The 23,690-nt window shown below is 35.9% G+C and overlaps 1 protein-coding gene across 1 annotated transcript; it reads right to left on the minus strand.

Moving 5' to 3' along the window:
- Positions 1–1,573: 1,573 nt before the first annotated feature.
- LOC128220712 (intraflagellar transport protein 80 homolog) lies at positions 1,574–23,688 on the minus strand. The gene is made up of 17 exons (XM_052929208.1): positions 23,521–23,688; positions 21,037–21,259; positions 20,540–20,719; positions 19,743–19,942; positions 19,112–19,249; positions 16,195–16,319; positions 14,400–14,573; positions 13,075–13,149; positions 12,496–12,659; positions 11,900–11,964; positions 10,920–11,055; positions 10,049–10,196; positions 9,659–9,830; positions 8,660–8,749; positions 7,535–7,707; positions 4,693–4,816; positions 1,574–2,561 (listed from the first exon to the last, which is right to left on the minus strand). The coding sequence occupies exons 1-17, from the start codon at positions 23,557–23,559 to the stop codon at positions 2,409–2,411; spliced, it is 2,379 nt and encodes a 792-aa protein (XP_052785168.1). The 5' UTR covers positions 23,560–23,688; the 3' UTR covers positions 1,574–2,408.
- Between the last annotated feature and the right edge of the window lie 2 nt (positions 23,689–23,690).

Genomic DNA, 23,690 nt, shown 5'->3' on the forward strand with positions numbered 1-23,690 from the left:
GCATTACTAGCAATGGGTTACTATTTCCTTTCACTGAAACCCTTATAGACTATTGTTAAGAATTCCAAAGTCAAAGCAGCATTACTAGCAATGGGTTACTATTTCCTTTCACTGAACCCCCTATAGACTATTGTTGAGAATTCCAAAGTCAAAGCAGCACTTTCTCTTAATGGGTATCTATTTTCTTTTACTGGAACCCCTATAGACTATTGTTAAGAATTCCACAGTCAAAGCAGCATTACTAGCAATGGGTTACTATTTCCTTTCACTGAAACCCCTATAGACTATTGTTAAGAATTCCAAAGTCAAAGCAGCATTACTAGCAATGGGTTACTATTTCCTTTCACCGAAACCCCTATAGACTATTGTTAAGAATTCCAAAGTCAAAGCAGCATTACTAGCAATGGGTTACTATTTCCTTTCACTGAACCCCCTATAGACTATTGTTGAGAATTCCAAAGTCAAAGCAGCACTTTCTCTTAATGGGTATCTATTTTCTTTTACTGGAACCCCTGTGGACTGTTGTTAAGAATTCCACAGTGAAGGTGGCATTAACTAGAAATCGGCTACTATTTTCTGTCACTGGGATGATTAAAATCATCCACTACAGATTGTAAGTAGAATCCTGAAGTCAAAGTAGCATGACAGGCAATGGGATTTTTTATTTTCTTTTACTGGAAGTCCTATATGGACTGTTGTTAAGAATTCCACAGTCAAAGCAGTCAGCTACTATTTTCTTTCACTGGAATGATTAAAATCATCACCTACAGGCTGTTGGTAGAATTCCTCAGTCAAGAAATAGGCTGTCCATTTCTGTACGCAGCATATCATAAAGCGAACATAACTGATAAGTGCCCCAGTAGTCAGTGGAAGTTTTTAACATTGCGCAAAGCAAAACATCTAAATCAAGGCCTTACTGACATATTTCATACCATACCAGAAACTGATTTATCGTATACACTTATCAACTCTTATTTCCAAGGTTTCTTTCGAGTCCAACACTTAGATAGATAGACGTCAAGACAAGCCTTAGTACTGTTTTGCAAATAAACATCGCAAAACATGCTTGTCAATCCGACAAACAAAGCACGTACACATTGTGATATAACATTGATGAAAAGGTCATATTATACCACCCAAACTAGAACAATCAAACTCAGCATTTCAAACAAGTTTAAAGTTGTGTTTAGAGTCACCACGCCCGGCCGGGTTGGTGTTTGCAGTTCTGCCCATTGTGGGCTGTCAATGATATTGATGGCGCACCCAAATCTCTTAGATTATAGTTTCAACACTCTCTGGAAGTTCTTAACTGGCAGTCTTTTGATGTTTTCAGAACTGAAATCGTTCAAAGGTTTTCATGGATTTGGGTGGAATTCACTCTGCCACAATTCAATGCTTCAGAACCTTGAAATGCTAATTCCATTTACAAACAAGACATTATAATTATATCTTTATAAATAACCATACCACATACATTTTTCATCTGGATTTTCTGTAAATACTTTGTAAGTATTCTTTTTTTTGTAAATTCTTACACAGGACGACGTTTTGTGAGAAGAAAATAAAAACAAAATTATTTTAGAAATTTATTGTTTATCTATATCAAAAATATTTAGGTGCAGACAAACCAAGATTTTTGTTCTCACATTGGCAATCTGATCACTTAAATCACATAACTATCTTAAATGTTCGCAAAAAGTATAACATAATACTTGAGATTAAAATATTCATCAGATCAAAGCAACTCTCTCTAACACGCATGATAAAGCTATGAGTACGAGATAAAATACACAATAAATAGTGGACGGAATGTAAAAATGCCTCATATTCAACAAATCCCCAAAACATACACATCTTTCTTTTACATTGTGGTTTGATAACATAAACTTTACTGAAGCCCAATAGCAACCACATACCACAGAAATTTATATTCTGAAATTACACAATATATGCAAAAATGCAAGAAAAATACAGGAAAGAGTAGATTATTACTGGTTGCTCAAAAAGTACTCTGAAATTTGCACAATCATTGGTAAGAATTCAGTAAGAATGTCTTGATCCAGCACATCCAGTAAAAGTCCATTTACACTTTTAATCAAGTTAATCACAACCTTTTTATCACACCCATACCTCTCCACATTGTGTGATCAATATCTTTTCACATACCCCACCCCCTATGTCAACATGTGTGCATATATTTCCCATCCCCCCTCTTGTCAAAGCCACTGATCAATATCCCTTTACATACCCAACTCCCTGTGTCCACACTGCATGTTTAACCCCCTCCCCCACTCCTCCTCCCAGCCCAGAAATAAGTTAATAAATAAGTTACACTTCATTACAGAGCCCAAGTCCAATTCCCAAATTCCATCCCACCCTCTGTGCCCCCCACCCCCTTTCCATCCCCACTATGTCTTCAAAGTCTGCCTCTGTGCGTCACCAGTTGCTGGTGTGCGCGCAGCCCCACTAGTTGCCGTGTTTGCAGTGCGGTCCGGGCGCTCCCGTTCCTTTTGGTACTCCATCTCAATCTTCGCTTCAATTTTCTCCCAGTCTATCTCAATCTAAAATGAAAAAAAGAGAGAATAAAATAGAAATACAATACTAAAGCTGTATAACTGGTTAAATTTAGAGCAAGCCCTCAAAGTCAACACTAGTTCATCATTAATGAGGTACGGTGTGATCTAGCACAAGCCGTTAAAGCTTAAAATCTGTGAAGTATTTATCGGACATGTTCAAAACTTGTTATTGAAATAGCTGTGATTGTTATTTTCAATTCCTCTTAATCTACATGTGTAAGCTCATATGAATCTATCTGAGTCTATGCTTTGGTGAAGACCAAATTGACAGATGGTGTGATAATTTCCCTCATGGGGCTTGAACACATGACCTCGTCTCCTTAGCGAAAGAGCTCAATATCTTCTTTTATTTCTATACCAGTTATTAAGTTATTGGATTGCGTAATTGAGTTATTGGATGAGAGAGGGACATATCTACAATTACAGCATCTCAATGTCTAAAACTGTTTTATGCTCAATATCATATCTTGAAGTAACGAGGAAATTGGCTTAAAAATAGTGACATTGGATGATAAATACAGAAATGCTTTCACATAATGTGCTTAAAACGCAATCCAGTTACCAATTGCAGATACAAGGATGCTCAAGTTCTACAAAAATAATATGTCAAAAGCATACTTAAATACAAAATCCCCTCAATCTTACATCTAGTAAATAAGTTGACATTTCCTTATTTAAGTTCAAGCATCAAATCAAGATATTTCTTGATTTTTTAAGCGTCAAACTTCACATTTACTTAAGTGAATGTCGTGATACAAAACAGCATAGAAATACTTGATAAAGCTTTATTTTTAACCTCAATTTCAAAAGTAATCATTTTTACATGCAACATAATTCATTTAAATGTTTGTTTACTCACTTAAAATGCACACAAGAGAAAAATCATACAGAAAAATTATCATTTAAAATTTACGCTGATTAATATTTTTTTTTTGTGTATGCACAAGATACGGTTATGATTGAAACATATAATAAGGAAGTGGTATAAAACTGGTTTGGGCTACAAGTTATAAATTGGCCCTCCCTGATTTTTTTATAGATTTTAAAACTATGGTGTAAGGGAAGCAACTCAATCACCAGGAACTGTTTTTATCTTACTAACGAAATTTTATAAACACTAGATCTACTGTCAATCTTATCAAATTTAAAAAGTTACAATGTCCACTTCAACTAAAGCACTACTATCTAGCAACAGTTAGTAAACTACAATTTAAATGAAATGATAAAAATTACAAAATTTAGGGATATGTAATATTTTAATAGATGACATGAAGTTAATTCTTAATTATTTAGAATGGGTAAAGTGAGCTAAGCCAAGGAGATCTTCTTAATCATTAAGATATTACTTCACGTCATCAAACTGACTTAGAATACAACCTCATTGGCTAATTGATTAAGCCTAGAACTTAATATCTGCCCATCTAAATTTCATTGGATGGAAATGAAGGTTGTATTCTAATTATTTAAACATCACACCAGTTGTAGTACATATATAAAAGCCATCATGCAACTAACATGGTCACTACGTTAAGACAAATTCAGCATTAAAATGTTTCTACTGTCAGACACCAACATCATGCAGATGTTTATTAGTTTCAATCACCATTCATTTACCTTGCTTTTCTTCTGTCAAAATGTTCATTGGTAAATTAACAATTTGATGACTTAAATTTGCAGAATAGAACAAACCTTTATGTGGAGAGTTCTGTTAGTTTATACCAAATTCCTTTTAGCTTGATTGTGACGAAAGCTGATAGCTTATAGACTGATGCTCAAATTTGTTTCCTGGGAAGAAACCAGTACATACCCGGTAAGTAAGTTTTGAGAGGCCATGAGAAAGTTCCCCTTGTAAGGATCGAACCCACAACCTCTTGTCTTAGGTGAGAGACCGACACCTATACCACTAAACCACTCTCACCCGTTACGATTTCTAGATCAGAGAGTTTTAATCCAAAAATCTTGAAATACACAAAGGTGCTGCACAGGTCGCAAGTGATTTAGAACTTTGTACTAATAAGTTTAAATCCCATAATTCTATTGAAAGTTTTTACTAACTTATCATATTTCTGCAGACACGTGACAATACCCTCAAACATAATCTACCAGAGTTACTCACCCCTTCTTTATACTGCAGGAAGCGTTTGTTGGACTCTGGTTTCCCGTACTGGTCCATGTACTTCTGTCTGTATCCCAGCACTGTGTCCACGTGCGTCTTGTGTTTTACTGCCAGCTCCAAAGCTCTGAAATGAGATGGCCACATAATTATCAGTGATCAAAAAAATAAGAACAAGCTTGCTTACCCCGCACTTGTTAAAGTCATTAATGCTGCTGCTGTTAAAACAGCCGAATGAATACTAGGTTTAATTGTGTTTGAAGCGTTTTTGTCATTTGATTGTCAAGAAGAAATTTTCAAGGATTCAAGTTTTATCAAAATCTCAACACACATGCATGTGAATAGAGGTACTAGATATTATAACGAATGAACCAGACTTTCGGGGTTAAGAGCTATTTACTCATGTTTGTAAGTATGAGAAAACTTAATTGCTTAATAAAATTCTATACACTTGTAAGGAGGCATAGTATACACATATTTGGCATTTAGAATAAAAAAATTATTATTACAGATAAAAAGATCAGTAAGGTTGCATTGACGGTGGCTTCCTCAAAAATTCAAGTATAACAGATATGCAATTGCTGATGTTAATTAGCTTTCACAATCATTCTCACACATTATCCTTTTAAAACACAAGATATTTATATTATTACTTTGCAAAGATGGTAAAAATTTCCTTCTTCATTAACAAATTGGGTACATTTAAAAAGATAGTGAAATTCCTTTTGGTTGCAAAAAGTACATATTCTTTCATTCTTTTCAGTACCATGCCAGCGACTGTTTTCAACAAGGAAATGGTTATTACAAAGTTTAGCCTTATAAAACTTAATCCACATACATCAAAAATATGTTTAACATAACGATGTACAGTAGAAACTTACTAAACTGGACAAGTTCCGGACTGGGAAAAATTTCCGGTTTAGTGAGGATTTGATGTTCGGATAGTTTACTCAAAATATTAACTGAGTTAACCTTTAAAGGGAAGTTGAAAACTGGAATAAAATGAAAACACATAAAGTTATTAAAAAGTTTGAGTAACAAACAAATTATCCGATTATCTGTAATTTAATGCTTGTTTAGTATGTTTGATACTTTAATTAACGCACCGCTCTAATTTGATTCAATCATAGAAGACTTTAGATAACACAAAGCTCCAAAATGATCACTTAATAACCGTTTCTAGTTCTTTATTTTCTGCAACAAACAAGTTAATGTTTTAATCAATTTTCTTTTCACAAGTTTGATAAGCGTGCAGCAGTCAATCCACAGTGCAATCATCATTATCGATTATCGAGATAACACAACATCACAGGTGCAATATTTAACCACACACCGGCTGTCAAAACAAAGTGACACGCGATTCGCCAATTCCTAATACACAAAATCATTTTGACATGTTTGAACAAATATACGTCCGGTTTTGTGAGGTAAAATTACGTTGACAACTAACAATTTTTCTCGATTTTTTGTCCGGTATCCGGAATTCCGGGGTTCCAGTTTTGTAGGGATTTTTTTACATTGAAAATAGAAGACGAAAACCGGGACTCTGAAAAAAATGCATGTGACTTATGTGAAAAGACTGCAAATTGTGATTCCATTTATGCCAGAATCCTTTCATCTGTTTTTAAGAAACAATACTAAGGGGGAATCAACCCAATACATGCATTAAATGTGGCAAACTTTTCTTTAGATTTAATATATGCTTTATAAAATCAGTGTGTATTTTCAAATAGTGATTGTAAATATAAACATTGAATATTTTAGAATTGAGCACATCTATGTATGAAAAAGTACACTGACCAAATGTTTTCCAGTTTTCACACACCAATGAACCACAATGCTAAAGCATTCAATCCTTTAATGTTGGACATAACCGTCCCAGAAGTATAGTATAGATCAGGGTTTCTATAAACCAACAGTTTGCCAGTCTGGACAGATTTCGACCATGCCGGACTGATTTCAGTAACAGAAAATGGCTATAATTTCAGTCCAAAAAGTTAGTAAAAAATGCAGAAATTGTTAAACACAAACACTGTTTGTCATTTACACATCCCTTAATTGACATGGGACATCCTTGAAAGTGATAACTTCACTCTGTGTTATTTGACTTCGCTGTTTTATTACATCAAAGAGAAGTCGACTTCGCTGTTTTTTTTCTCATGTAAAAAATTGTCACACTTTTGCTACAAAGAGCCATAATTATTTGAGGATATCATTGTTCTCCACAAAAGCCATAAAATTCCAAATTAATTAACCAGTCGTGCCCTTATTATAGAATATCGATAGCTACAGGCTTGATTAACTGCAGAGCCTGAATCAGTATAATAAAGACAGCTAACATCATTTAAAGAAACAAGTATGAACAATTCCTTGTCGCAAATTGCGACAATATTATTGGTGATCACCAGCAAAACCCTGAGTCCTGTACAGTAAACTCATATAGTGCAAGACCTATTTTTCGTGACCAAAGCTTTTTATCGTCTGCTGAAGAATTAAGATCTCGATTTAAATTAAATTTTGTATCAATAACAATGTTAATCGGCTATGATGGCTCTAAAGCACCAGTAAGGAACTGTTTCATCACGAATATTTATTGACAGAATTCACATCGCAACATAATGTGACAAAATTCTCCGTCATTTCTAAATTCCTATCTTTGGATAGCCTGTTATTACCGGTATTACTTTTTTTAGATTATTTCTGGGCCCAGACCATATGAGATTTCCAAGTTTTAGAAGCCCTGGTAAAGATGTATGTTAAATTAATGGTTCTGCAACAGTACGATCACAGCCTCCCACAGGGAAGGGTCATATAAACTGCACTGTACTACACCACAAGGACTAACCTGTCCCAATTGTACAGCTGTATGTTAAGCATTATGGCTCGGAAGATCAGTCCGGCCTGTAACAATATGGCCTCGGCATCCTGGGGGTTTCCACACAACAGGGCCATCTCAGCATTACGTGCGTCCTTGACTGGAATGTCTTTGATATTCAAGATAAACTGCACCTTGTCAGCCTGTAAATGAAATTGTAAACAGTTAGGCTTTACCAATCGATTTTATGTTAGTGTTATCTTCTAATTTAAAAACTTACCTACCAGGCAGGATTTTTTTTGTAGAGAAATAATAAGCAAATTATCCTGAAAATTTAATCTCTTTGAGATATACACTGCAGACACTCAAAAAAAACCCAGCCATGATTAACACCCAGACATATAAATATAATGTTGCACATTCAAAAACAACCAAGGCGCCTATAAATTAATTACTAGATTTACATCCCTGCCCGCCTCTTTTTTCTGGTGCCCCTTAAGCGTCCAGGAGCGGGGTTTATTCATATTTACGGTGTCGATGAACATTCACATGTAGAAATGGAGAATTGTTACGATCATGTTCGTGGTTTGTCTACAAACACATGTATATGGTCAATTATGTAAAAAGAAAGAGTATGAACGAATATCCAACAGTGAAACAGTCATCTAAGAAATAAAATACCCCTCGCCCCCATTTAAAATATTTTTTGGGATGAAAATTTAGCTATTGATTTATACTGGCCTAAAGGTAAACTTGATTATTGGTTTATAATGTAACTTCTATACCTAGTTCAATGTTTTATAATTTCTGTTTTTTGAAAACTCGATATCTGCCAGCCAGATGATGCTAAACATACTGAAGTTATTCAATATGACTTGGTCTTTAATGGAGTGATCATGCACTGTGACATGCATGAAGAATTACAGATATATAAAAGAAATTCAGACATATTTCACCTTTTATATATATTTTTAAATTCTTTAGAAATCTTATAAACTAAAAAGTTCCTCAAAAACAGTGTCAAACATTGTGAGCATTTCATACATGGGGACAAACCATATATTTGGTTAGGAATGTATTCTAAATTCCTTTTTTTATGCTAGCAAAAGACTCAGTAATGCTCAGTGCTTTAAAACTGTTTAACTGAGTATTTACCTCCTGTATTGCAGCGTAGGCTATCTCGGCCGTGTTCAGCTCCTTGGCGTAGGCCGACATGGCTGCCAGACACGCCCACAACATCTCGTCCTAATAATGAATATAAATATTAAACATTTAAAGTGATATTCAGGGATTTACACAGGGATCATTAATATTGTGTAGTCATAACAAAACGCAATAACATTTTCAAACTGAATCTTGCATAAATGTCATTTGAAGATTAATGTTGTTTCTGTGTGTGGTTAAATTTCAACTGGGTATCAATCTGTCAGTCTTAGAAAATCAGAATTTCAAGCTCTATCGCAAATTTCTATATTCTTTTGAAAAGTACCAAAAATTAAAACAGCCAGACTCTATAAATCATATATAAAAATATTAAACGTTTCTACTAGTCCAATAACACTCAAACTGTGTTTTACCATCGCAAACTTCAATGCTTTATCAACAATTATTTTCGTCACCTTAACAAACCTTCATAGCCATGTGGCATCGTCCCATCTGCTGACCTGCCCGCAGCTTCGTAGAATAGATGGATACAGAGAGATCGTCTTTGAAACGATCTTTAACTTAACTTGTAATAAACAACATCCCTCACCTTAACAACCTGCATAACCTTGTGGTATCGTTCTATCTGCCAGCCTGTAAGTGGCAGTGAAGAATGGCTGGATACAGAGAGATTGTCTTTGAAACAATCCTAAGCTAATTTTGTAAGCAACAGTTTTTACTCACCTGCACAAACCTACACAGCTGTGTGACATCGTCCTATCTACCAGCCTGTATGTAGCTATAAAGAATGGCTCAGTACAGAGAGATCGTTGTTGAAACAATCTTTACCTAACTTGTAAGCAGCAGTATTACTCACCTTAACAAACCTACACAGCCTTGTGGCAACATTCCATCTGCCGGCCTGTACGTAGCTGTGAAGGATGGCTGGGTATGGAGAGATTGTCTTTGAAACAATCCTAAACTAAACTTGTAAGCAACACTTTCACTCACCTTAACAAACCTACACAGCCTGGTGGCATCATCCCATCTGCCAGCCTGTACATAGCTGTGAAGGATGGCTGGGTACGGAGAGATAGTTGTGGAGACGAGGGAGCCCTCCGCCCGCCGGATCACCACATGGTTACCCACAAACTGCAACAGCTGAGGGTTCTTGCCAAACTCACTAAAGAAGGAATGAGAAAACTTAAGTAAGCAAATTTTCATACAATTCATATGAGACTATGAAAACATTTCTTGTAGCAAAAACTTCACAGATATTATGGCTCTAGGACTATCATGGCCTATGTTAAAAAGCATGTTGGTTTTTAAATCATAATTCTTAAAGACCAAAACTAATATGCTATGATCTGAAAAAGAATCATCAATCCTACAACAACATACCTTGCCTCTTTTTCAAACACAGTTTTGGGCATTAGGTCCCTGTCTACATAGACAGCACTGGGGTAATACCAGACCGTGAACTTGCCGTCGGCCAGGGCAGCCAGCATGTTGGTATTGTCATTCCAGCATAGAGACATTATCATTGTGCCTGCACGTAACAAGTTAAAAAGTTAATTACAGAAACACATTTACACACATACACATTTTATGGATCATGTTAACATATATTACACCCATACACATTTTATTGATCATGTTAACATATGTTACACCCGTACACATTTTACTGATTATGTTAACATATTTACTACTGTACACCATTTATGGATCATGTTAACATATATATGTAACACCAGTACAAATTTTATTGATCATGTTGACATGTTACAGGTGTTCATCATATTAACATATGTAACACACTTTATCAATCATGTTAACATGTTACACCTGGCTTGAAACAAGGGCATGACAAGGTGATGCAAACCTTCGTCTGCTTTCATCTGTTGATAAAGAGGCATAACTAAGTGAAAAGGTTTTACCATGTTTTATTGCATTGCCATGGATACATGCATGTATAGTCTCATTGAAACATCAGTATGAAGTTTCAGGTGAAAAGATGAATGTTTTTTTAAGCAATGGCTAAAGTTGAAAGCAATTTATTGCATGCAGACAACACTAATCCTATGAAAAATCTCAGACCTTTTCTATAACCAACTTAAAATGCACAATTTATAATGTTAAATGCAAACACAACTATCATCATCCATTTCCTAATTCATTTTAAGGGGGGAACTCTTATGAAAAACTCAAGAAACAAAAATCAGAGCACTGAAAGCAATTATCAGTACAACATGAACAGTTAGTAACCTACCTAGTTTGACAGTCTTCCTATCTGTACCGAACACACGGACAGAGGTGAGATAGAGGTCTCTGTTCTTGTCAATGATGGCGAGTCTCCGTTCTGTGGTTGTACCACACTGGTCCAGGGCTACCTCCATGACCTCCATCTGTGAAGAGTAGCAAACACAAATGTGAACCATAAGTTAATAAATACTTTGTCAATGATGGCTGATCAGCACTCTGTAAGTGTGCCACAGTGGTCCAAGGCTACCTCCATGACCTCCATCTGTGAAGAGTAGCAAACACAAATGTGAACCATAAGTTAATAAATACTTTGTCAATGATGGCTGATCAGCACTCTGTAAGTGTGCCACAGTGGTCCAAGGCTACCTCCATGACCTCCATCTGTGAAGAGTAGCGAACACAAATGTGAACCATAAGTTAATAAATACTTTGTCAATGATGGCTGATCAGCACTCTGTAAGTGTGCCACAGTGGTCCAGGGCTACCTCCATTACCTCCAACTGTGGAGAGTAGACAACATAACTAAAAAATGCTGTGTCAATAACGGATAATCAGCGCTTTTTAAGTGTGCCACAGTGGTCCAGGGCTACCTCCATGACAGAATCTTTACTGCAGATAGCAGAAAACATGATGTGTACATGGATTTATTCTACTTCTCTTAAGACTGTGAGGTGCCATTTGGTGAGTGCCCAACATGGTTCCATAGCAACATCCATTACCTCCTTCACTTCCACAGCTGTGGGTTAAACTGACTTAGTCACTTCCATATCCTCTGAGCGACCAACCACTGACTTGCAAAGACACATATTTTTTTTCTTTTCTTGCATTACAGGGCTTCTGAATGTTGTTTGTTCTCTTTTGTTAAACTTGCTTTATACATATAAAAGTCTACTTCATTTCTAACACAGAAGCTTTATGTTAAGTGCCAACATCATTCTTAGCCTAAAATTTACAGATCCCTATGAAATTCTACCAATAATGCCATACCTTGTGTGTGATTGGTTTTCCATCGCCCAAGGGCTTACCACTCTGTGCATCAAACACGTAGATCACTGAAACACAAAAAGACATGCATACTTGTGGGTGAAGTTATAACCTAGTAGATTCATTCTCTTAAAACAATTACAGCTACCAGAAAGGTAGCCCATTGGTAAGCACACTCGTGTCTCACCTAGGCAACCCAGGTTCGATTCCCAGCCTGGGCGCATGTGAGTTTAGTTTTTGGTCATCAAGCCAGACAAGTGGGTTTCCTCTGGGTTCCTGTTTCCACCTCAACATAAGACCACACTCTCGCATAAAACTGTGCCAACCAGAGTGATTAATATAATGCTGTAATAACTTGTTTCACAATCAATTTAAAATAAATTAGTTTTAACTAACCTACCAAGAAATGATATATAAAATACAAAATTCTTGATTTTTTGGTTAAAAATTCGCAGAAGAAAAAATACCAAAACCATGGCAAAAATTGCTCTAAATACATATCATTAATCATAATATCTTGAAATACATTCAACACTTTCATAATTTATAGATGAGCCCTTTTTGTACATAAAGTTTATAGACCTTCAGCAAAGCCCAACCTTTTTCATCTGCTTTGTCTCTGATAGCCACAGTGTCATTACTGATGGATATTGTCTGTGCGTTGAGAATGTCTGCCCGTAGGCCCGGGTATCTTGGGGAACATGCGAGTCGCCCATCGTATGTGTACACATACACACCAGCTGTGTCTACCAGCAGGAAGTGTCTGGGTAGGGAAGAAATAATATTTATGATAGCAAGTTCAGAGACCGAAAATGTTAAAGGTATAATTTGGATATTTAAGTAAGATTTTTTTTTATTAGCATTAATAAAACTTCTTCTTTCAAAATTCACTATTGTAGTTAGCAAGTTTTTCTACCTGAATTGGAGCTGAATTCATGTAAGATCTACCTAACTATTACGATATTCAGTCACCTTAATAAATCATATAGCTTTGGTGAGCCTTATATATGAAAGGAAACAGGCATGGAAATGTTATCCAATTTTTATTCCAAGTTTTTCCAATAAAATACTATAACTGTCTGCCAGTGTCTAGTACTTTTCTTTATGACACTTCTGAATGAAAATTAAAATAGAACTGGCAGCCATCTTGTCCCAATAAATCGAAAATCTGCCCTTACTTTTCCGCCTGCATGATGAGCGAGACATTTCCCTCTTTCAGATCAAATATCATCGGAGTGTTGAAATTCTTTGAGCTGAAAATATGTATCAAAACATAAGCTAAAACATAAAATTATAACAACAAATATTGTACATGAGTAGATTGTTTTAATTTCCTAGGTCCTTTTTTTTCAAAGTATTTTTGTTATGGCCAAGTTTGCAAGGTTTAAAATTCCAGACACCATTTTTATTTCATCCGTTAATTGATATTTTGCAAGGTTTTTATACCATGACCTGCATGATGCACGAAAATAACAAATTTTTTAACCCTCTCAAAAGTTAAACATTTTCTGTATAGTAAATCAAGAAATTTAACGATTGATTCTTTGCTAAAGACACACGACCACATCATAATAATGTTTTAATTGGAAGCAAATGTTTAGCATACTACCAAACGTACAGCAAGAAAATTTAACCACTGAGACAAATTGAAACACAACTTGACTCTTATCAAATACGTGAACAAATTGATTTTTTTTTAAAAGCCAAAAAAATAAATAACAAACAGAAATTTAAAATGAACATAAATCTGAAACCCCTCTTTACTGACCAAACCTTACAATAGCCATAATTAGCTTTTCAGAGGTTTCGACAAGAAATCTATTAAAAAAGAGGGGTTTCAGAAGAAAGAAAAAATGCTACAAATATGCTTTTAAGAAGCTTATACTATGAGGTAAAGCTTTGGTCAGTAAGTTGGGATTTCATCCAAAACATTGTGTTACCCCGTCTTAGAGAGAGGTCTATCACTTGACCGTGGACTGATTACAGTACAGGTAAGTAAAATCAGTTGGAAGTCAGAGAAACACAAATCAACACATGTATGCTTCAATTAAAGGGATATGTTGCAAGTGAATATTCTTTTACAAATTAGGAAAAACACATACAGCCATAGTATCTTTTTCTCTCAATAGCAGGATTTGGATCACTGATTGTTTCTCAGAACAGTCATCTGTGCTTGTTTGTTCAAACCTCTACACAAATAATTGTGGCACAAAAGAACACAACAAAATGAATGCTTCAAAGGTCAACCAAATTATTGTATCCCATGCGTAATGATGTTAATTATGAATGGCTGGATTATTTGGTACAACTTCTATTAAAGAAGATGTTTATGTATACTGCAATAAATCCATCTATGATTTATGTTTGTTATTTCAATCATTAATAAACATCAAGCAAGTCGCTTTCAGAGGATACCATACTATTAATTATAAGCTCCTTTGTACATCAAATACCTTTACCCAAATAACGTGCGCTTTTGAGTTTGTTGTAAGTTATAACTCACCTGTAGATATAGCACTGTGATGAAGTAGCCACAACCAGGTGACTAAACGCCAGAGAAGCCTTGATCACACGATCCCGGAAGTCTAGCTTGTCATAACTGTCATTCATCACATTTCGCACGACAATCTTCTTGCTCTCTGTCACAGTGGCTTCAAAGTTACTCCACTCTAATCTCCTGAAATGTTTTCAAAGTTCAATAATTGATTGCACGAAACAAGAAATTTCAAACTGATACTGCTGTTCATTATTTATTTGTTTTTCTCACGGGCCATGTGGCTTATTGAACATGTATTCAAAATAAACCATCTCTCTCTCATTATCACTTAAAACATTTTTGCTACCATCCCATAACATGTATCTTTTATAGCAAAAGTAGATCTAGACATTAGCTGGAATCTTGGTTATACCCATCTCATGTATATTCCCATGTGGACCTGGCCAGTCCCGCATGCCCAATCCACTAGTTGGGCAATGGACTCTAAACGTCATACCCACCTCTCAAGTATGAGCCCTATAAGAACATCATTGGCCCAACTCAGCAACAACCCCCTACCCCTACCAATGTCAGTCTCTAGAATCTACACATCATACCCACCTCTCATGTATATGTCCTATGAGGACCTGGCCATTCCCACATGCCCCAGCCACCTGTGTGCCGTCACTACTCGTCAAAGTTGGGCACTAGATTCTAAACGTCATACCCACCTCTCAAGTATATGCCCTACGAGGACCTGGCCATTCCCGCATGCCCTAGCCACCTGTGTGCCGTCACTACTCGTCAATGTTGGGTACTAGAATCTACATGATCATACCTACCTCTCAAGTATATGCCCTACGAGGACCTGGCCATTCCCGCTCGCCCCGGCCACCTGTGTGCCGTCACTACTCATCAATGTTGGGCACTAGATTCTAAACGTCATACCCACCTCTCAAGTATATGTCCTATGAGGACCTGGCCATTTCCGCACGCCCCGGCCACCTGTGTACCATCACTGGCCCAACTCCGCTTGAACACACTGCCCACCAATATTGGGCACTAGAATCTACATGATCATACCTACCTCTCAAGTATATGTCCTATGAGGACCTGGCCATTCCCGCACGCCCCAGCCACCTGTGTGCCATCACTGCTCGTCAATGTTGGGCACTAGATTCTAAACGTCATACCTACCTCTCAAGTATATGCCCTATGAGGACCAGGCCATTCCCGCACGCCCCAGCCACCTGTGTGCCATCACTGCTCGTCAATGTTGGGCACTAGATTCTAAACGTCATACCTACCTCTCAAGTATATGCCCTATGAGGACCTGGCCATTCCCGCACGCCCCGGCCACCTGTGTACCATCACTGGCCCAACTCTGCTTGAACACACTGCCCACCAATATTGGGCACTAGAATCTACATGATCATACCTACCTCTCAAGTATATGCCCTATGAGGACCTGGCCATTCCCGCACGCCCCGGCCACTTGTGTACCGTCACTACTCGTCAATGTTGGGCACTAGATTCTAAAAGTCATACCTACCTCTCAAGTATATGCCCTACGAGGACCTGGCCATTTCCGCACGCCCCGGCCACCTGTGTACCATCACTGGCCCAACTCTGCTTGAACACACTGCCCACCAATATTGGGCACTAGAATCTACATGATCATACCTACCTCTCAAGTATATGTCCTATGAGGACCTGGCCATTTCCGCACGCCCCGGACACCTGTGTACTATCACTGGCCCAACTCCACTTGAACACACTGCCCACCAATATTGGGCACTAGAATCTACATGATCATACCTACCTCTCAAGTATATGTCCTATGAGGACCTGGCCATTCCCGCACGCCCCGGCCACTTGTGTACCGTCACTGGCCCAACTCAGCTTGAACACACTACCTGTATTAGGCTTCTCCAGGGCGTATGACCACTGAAATTGACATTCATACAGTATGAGTGTTTTGTTGCTCAATATTGTTGCAGATAGTTTTGTTTCAAAAAGGTAATTTTCCAATTTTTTTTTACCAATTTTCAAAGTTTCAAATTGGGACTCCATTTCAATTAACTACAGCGCCTTTGAGCTGATGCCAATGCTCATCTGCGTTTCAGAGCTCTAAATTAAGGACCTGCCGAATGACATTCACTATTTGATAGATGGTCTGGTCTTGCTATGTCTGAGGCTAGCAAACCTGATTGGTCGTATTCTGAATTTGGACAAAGTTCGCCTGAAATAATGCCTTCAAATGAATCAAAGCATTTTTCCACAAAGTTTTGAAATCCGTATGTACTATATTTAGAACCAACCTTGACACGAATTCACTGATTGGTTTGTGTATTCAGAGCAAGGCATTTTGTCACATATTTGCCAAATAAACAATGTCGTAATAATCATGGTAAAGCATGATGTGCATGTTTATTTCTTCATCTAAATGCTCATTTACTTAATGTTGACAAAGTTATGGTATATTCTAATAAAACAATTCGAGAACAAGTTTGCACCCTTATGCTTCTTTACAGTGCCAATATGTTGGGATCCCAAGTTTTATGACAACAGGCCTTTTTCTGGTTTGTTTACATTGCTCTAAGCAGTTGACAGCAAAATGTTTAACAAATAATTAAATAGCAGTTTGTTTAGATAGCTTGTTTTAACAGTAACTATTCCTGGTTTTACTTAAGGTTAATATCTCGACATGTAGGTATCATACCGGTCCTTACTTTTAATAATTGTATGGATATATTGTTTCAACATTTTTGAATTCACTGTTAACTTTATGCTAAGAACATGCAAATGCTTACTGAAATTTGTGAATTAGAAATAATGGTACTGTTAAACTAAATATGACTTTGTATGTTTCCACAAAGTAAATATATCACTGGTCTAGCACTCAAAAATGTTAATGTCATACCCTGCATTTTCACAGTCAAACAAAGAGCAAAGTTTAATTTAAGCTAGAGTTAAACGCCTTGCTATGCATGTATGTATTGTCTCTGGCAACAAGTGTACCAAGTTTCATTGGAATATCTTGACAGTTATTCATTAATGGCCAATATTAAAGTTCTAGCACTACGTTGATGACACAAAGGCTATGACAATACCTCAACTTTTTTCTGTGTGAAATGATAGACTAATGAATTAATAAATTCAAACATATATATATATTTACAGTGGAAACTCACTAAACCGGACAAGGTCCGGACTGGGCAAAATTTCCAGTTTAGTGAGGATTCCGGTTTAGTGAGGATTTGATGTACGGAGTAAGTTTACTCAAAATAAAAATTGAGTTAACCTTTAAAGGGAAGTTGACATTTAGACGGAGGTTGAGACATGATTAAAGCACATGCAAAAGTGATAAACATAATTAAATATTTTAATAATCATCTTTTTTCCCAAGTCTGAAAATATAACAACTCGCGTAATTTAATGCTTGTTAAGTATGTTTGATAGTTTAATTAACGCACCACTCTAATTTCAATCATAGAAGTCTTTAGATAAAACAACCCTCCAAAATGATCACTTAATAACCGTTTCTAGTTCTTTATTTTCTGCAACAAACAAATTAATGATTCAATCAATTTTCTTTTCACAAGTTTGATTATCGTTTGATTATCGCGCGGCAGTCAATCCACAGCACAATCATCATTATCGATTATCGAGTTAACACAACATCACAGGTGCAATATTTAACGACGCACCTGCTGTCAAAACAAAGTGACAAAATGACACGCGATTCTCGAATTCCTAATACACAAAATCATATTGACATGTTTGAATAAATATAAGTCTGGTTTTGTGAGGTAAAATTACATTGACAACTAACATATTTTCTCGATTTTTTGTACGGTACCCGGAATTCCGAGGTTCAGGTTTTGTAGGGATTATTTTACATTGAAAATAGAAGGGGAAAACCGGGACTCCCGAGGATTCCGGTTCTGTGGAGATCCGGTTTAATGAGTTTCCACTGTATATATATATATATATATATATATATATATATATATATATATATATATATATATATATATATATATATATATATATATATGAACATAATTTAATTATAACCTGCATTTTTATCATTTTATTATTCTTATCATCTAAAAAAGTCCTTAAAGCACTGATTATTCAAACACGTTTTTGAGGTTTTCATCAGTAAGTTCCAATGAAGAATTTAAGTATCAAGGGCAAGTAAGCCATATTGTAATGGGTGCTTTAGACAAACGGTCAACTTGAACATGAGCCTTTAAACGGACTAGACACCAGATGGTCCAAAAATAGGCAAATTCAGTATTTCCTCAAATCAAGCATGGAATTGTGAATGTGTGTTAGTAGGAGGCCGATAATACATTATTTCACATGATTAAAAGAATTAACGCAACAATAGCGTTGCTGTCTCCTCTGAGTTTCCCAGTTAAAAATTAGCGCATACAGGTTTTCCAAATCATATCTGTTGATGAGTACAATTAAATATACCGAAGCTATTCTTAAATTTACTTGGATTACCATGGTAAGACAACCCAAGTAAATTTCGAATTAGGAAATAGCGCAGAAACTACAAAAAAATGTATCATGAGTATGTGCCAAAAGTTATGTGATACACCAGTAAATAAGATTCATTGTGTTGAACACAAGTCACAACGATGTCAATTTTATGACAATTTCCTTTCTTTCTGGCAATTATATTATCTGGTGTCTAGTGCATTTCAGTTCAAGATTCTACCTACCCCAGTTTTATCACAGAGTCGAAGAGTGTTGAATGAGCCGATAGCAAACAGTTCCCCATCGGGTGTCCAGGCTACAGATGTGATGGGGTAGTCATGTGCAGAACTGCTATACATCAGACGGCTGTATGTGTCCCATACCTATGACAGGAAGGCAAATTATTTTATGATCAATCAAATCCCATTCAGTGATCAAGGCTACAGATATGATCAGCTAGTCATGTGTTGAGCTTTTATTCTTCTGTCAGCTGTATGAGTCCATGGAAGATGACTAAGAGTCATGTTCATCTTGGTCTTAATATCATTTAGGTTTATGCAGTAAGCATGTAGAAACTGAGTGATAAGGAAATACTGACAAGAAATATCAATATTCAATCTCTTCTCTAATCAGAGCATAAGAAAAATTATCTACATGAGAGTATTTTGATGTTTAAAATTATTTTTATCTAAGCAAGCAAAGTTATCATTATTTTCAGCGTCAAAACCTTATATCATATGTAGCCCTTCCTGACAATTTAAGGTAGCACAAACAAAAGAAAATAACTGCAGCCCCATACCTCATATCTGCAGTCCTCCCTGACCACTCAATCCCACCCAAAACCTGTTTAGCTAGTAACTTTCACTGAAGCCTTACCTTATATCGACAGTCCTCACCGCCAGAAAGTATCAGGTTATTGACAGGGTTCCAGTCAACCTGTAGGATCACGCCTTCATGCCCCTTCCACATGGTCGGCTTAGCGTTAGCCTGAAGAGATTTTATGACCAGCTGACGACCATTCGTAAACAACACTTGGTCAGAGTCTGGACCCCATGCCACTCCATACACAGAGGTACCTGTTGGAAAAAATACCAGTGTTTTAAAAGTATCAATTATTCTAACTAAATTGATTTGAAAGGATCATTCTTTAGTTTTTTTAATGATTAAGAAAGGTATTCTTGGTACAAACATCTTAGTTGTTAAACATGAATAGTAGATAAATTCTACCGGAAAGAATGTAATGAATTTAAATCATCAATGTCAAAAAATCTTGACTTAACAAGTCTAGTTTTGATAACTTCAAGGGCCACAAATCCAGTCATGCATGAAAGGATCTGAATGGTTTTTCGAAAGGAACTGAGCTCTCATGGATGACCTTACTTCTGTATAAATTTTATTGAGATACAACCAAAACTAAAGACTGTATGGTGTTCACAAGCAATTGTTTACAGACGCACGGACAAGGTACACTGCACAAAGGCTTAAGCTCTTCTGGCCTTTTGTCAGTAGAGATTAACACTAAAAAAAAAATAGGCTATTAATACTGAAAACACACTGACTGTAACTCTTTTTTTTTTAAATACCATCCATATAATCACCATATTAAAGCTGAAATTACAATCAATATAAAATAAAATAATATAAACTAACCATGACCACAAATTACTACTTACTGTTCTGTGTGAGTGTTGAGCGCAGCATGCCGCTTCGTGACCAGATCTTCACCTGCCCGTCCTCCCCAGCTGTCAGAAGTGCGGACCCATCATAGCTCCACCTCCCTGCCAACACTGCCCCCTTGTGGGCATCCACACTCTTCTCAACACGACCGGACTTACCAACTATGTGGAACTTGCCTGGAGTGATGAAAAAATTTGTTGAATAGTGTGCAAGAAACCTAGAGGTTAGTATGGTCAACCTGTCATACAATAAAACATTCAAGTACTGAATGTATCCTTTTAAAATTATCAGTAGCACCATTGATCGCCAAATTGTATTGATTTGTGAACAGATAGAGAAATAATAGCAATGGAATTTGAGGCAAAGTAGCTGTTAATTAAAAATCTCTTTTATAAAGGCTAATATTTTTAAGCTCCATTGACCTATTTCTGAAAAGTTCATATTACAAAAAAACAAACATGAAGAAAACCAAAAGTAATGCGTTTGGACTAACCATCTGTGGAAGTAAGACAAAACAGATCTGAGCCCGTTTTCTTTCCTCCGCCAGTGACCGCTCTTGGGAACCAGTGCATGTCAGTGGGATAGACATCTTCCGGGAGTTTGACAAGGGAGGTTGTTTCATTGTTTATCAGGTTCCACTTCAGTATCAAGTGGTCATCAGCCCCGGAGTACAGCTCCTCTGGAGTTGTCCAGCCTACACAACTCACTAATTCTGAATGTGTGTAAAGTTAAGGCAAAAACAACTCACAGTACTAGGTGAAACATCTTTCCAAAACTTATCTAGGTTCATTTTATAGGCTACCAGACAAATCGGCCCCTCACCAAATCGGCCCCTAGTTAAAACGGTTACCTTTTCGGCCCCTTACCAAATCGGCCCCATCCTGTAGACGTTTCAGCCCCTGATAACAAAGACGTTTGGGCCCTTATTTTTATTTTGTTTTTATTTCTAAATATAAGAAAAAAAACATAAAATTTTAATTATTCACATAAAGCTATATATATGCATAAAATATTGATAAACAAATTATTAAAAAAAATCTTTATACTTGAACACAAATATACATCAGATGATTTGAACAAAGACATTTATTCATGAGATTTATATTTATAAAAAATAAATCAAGTTAAAAAAATAAATCTTTCAACTTCAAAAAATCTTGAAATAATCTTGAAATAATATACATTTAATATAAGCATGCTGCTAATATTTACAAGAGGTATAATGATATGTGTTTAATATCAAGTCCACTATCTAAAATTGTATCAAGCACCTATCGCCCGCCGTAGATGGCACCAACATTTCTCAAAAACTCCTTAGTTATCTCTTTCCTTACTTTGAAGTAGTCTTCAATAGGGATGCCTTTCAAGATGAATAATAATTAATGAAAAAAAAAAACGAAATCTGATAGTTGTAAGATGTTATTTTTTTCGAGACAGACGGTCTTATGGCCAATCGTCACATTCCACACAGGTGTCGGAATTTGTGACACTTTACAAGCTTACACGTTTATTCGTCTACATTCAGGTCACCAAAAAAAATGACAAAAAGTACACAGCAACTAAACGTCACTATTATGCACTACAGATATTGAAATAAGTGTATATTTTTATGACAATATTGAGAGCAATAGTATACCTTAAATAAGTACATAATAAATTGATGGTTGAAACGTAAAGACATATGGAAAAGCAGTTTATCATATTTAATCATTTGAATTTGAATTTGTGGCCACGTAGTTTTTAATTTAATCATGTATTATCTTAGTTTTATTGATACTTTAATAACCTGCAAAATTAAACTTCAACTAAACTGTACATCAGATTTTATCACGTTATTATTATTATTTATAATAGTAAAATAAAAACCACGAAAGAACCCCACTAATTTTGATCTTTCAATTCATGATAAATTAAGAGTAGCACAGCAAGACGTTTAAAAAATGGTACCTGTCTTTAGAAACGATTTAATATATATACTTAAATTGAGACGTTGTTTATATTACTCAAATGTTCTTTAATCAACTTTAGAGAACATTAACAAATAAAGGCACTTATTCATTCAGATGTCTTTGAATGTCTTTCGCACACCCACAACACCAACAGTTTGTCTGGCAAAGAGTGCATTGTTCAAAGACAAATTTTCTCTGAAATCTTTATTGATCAATTAATATTTCACAGTTACAAATTACTTTCTTACATTTTTTAACATTTTATATTAAAATTAACGGTTTAAATTTATACTTTAATGATTTTTTTATCAACGTTTTTCATAAATATTTGTCTTTTTGTGCATTTATAGATCTCATTTACAACTTCTTTTGAAATAAAATTTGACAAATGATTTTTTGTCTTTATATTCAAAATAAAATAAAATTAAGGGGCCGAAATGTCTCTGTTGAAAATCAGTAAGGGGCCGAAGCGTCTTGAGTCATTAAATTAAGGGGACGAAATGGCAGGGCCGAAATGTCTAAGGGGCCGATTTGGTAGTAGGCCGATTTGGTAGAAGGCCGATTTGTCTCGCTCCCATTTTATACATGAGAATGTAATGTTATACTGGTACTGTATGTACAAACAATATTTCCAATTTTAATCGTTCAGAAATAAAAATCTGATGTCCATTAATATGAAAGGGTGAAGATGGAGATAATAGCTTCTGTGATATTATTTATTTAATACCATCAAAGGAAATGGCATTAAGAGTTTATCATGATATATTATTTATCATTGGTAAATATAAGGTTAAGCATTTTTTTCTAAATTTTTAAGAGAAACTGGCACCTGCAAATTTGCCTAGTCTGGTGTTTTTTTTGGTTAAATGTTCATATTTTTATAGACACTGAAATGCATTATATATGTTCGTGTTTGTAATAAGGAACTTCGATTTATATATATATACCAGTATATATATAGTTAGAAATTGTTTACGTCGTAACCAGGTGGGTGGGGTATTATTTCTTAAATATCTTGTTCAAAGGATATGTTTCGGTTCCTTCTGAAGAGATGTCTTGAGCCGCATGGCTCCTGATTAATCGGTCCTTGTATTTAAAATTACTAAATCACCAACACTTTTCATAAATAGTGGCAAAAACGTGTGTTGTTTTACTACTTGCAGACAGCAGAGTGGAATTTCTCAAACAAAGCCGGATT

The sequence above is a fragment of the Mya arenaria genome, chromosome 15, assembly GCF_026914265.1.
Source record: "Mya arenaria isolate MELC-2E11 chromosome 15, ASM2691426v1".
Classification (NCBI taxonomy): domain Eukaryota; kingdom Metazoa; phylum Mollusca; class Bivalvia; order Myida; family Myidae; genus Mya; species Mya arenaria.

Coding starts and splice junctions, on each gene's coding strand:
- LOC128220712 (XM_052929208.1), bottom strand. CDS start 23,559: ATGCGGCTCAAGACATCTCTTCAGAAGGAACCGAAACAT. Junction 11,965..12,495: donor AGACAAAGCAGATGAAAAAG/GTTGGGCTTTGC, acceptor TTTGTGTTTCAG/TGATCTACGTGTTTGATGCA. Junction 10,197..10,919: donor TAGGAAGACTGTCAAACTAG/GTAGGTTACTAA, acceptor TGTTACGTGCAG/GCACAATGATAATGTCTCTA.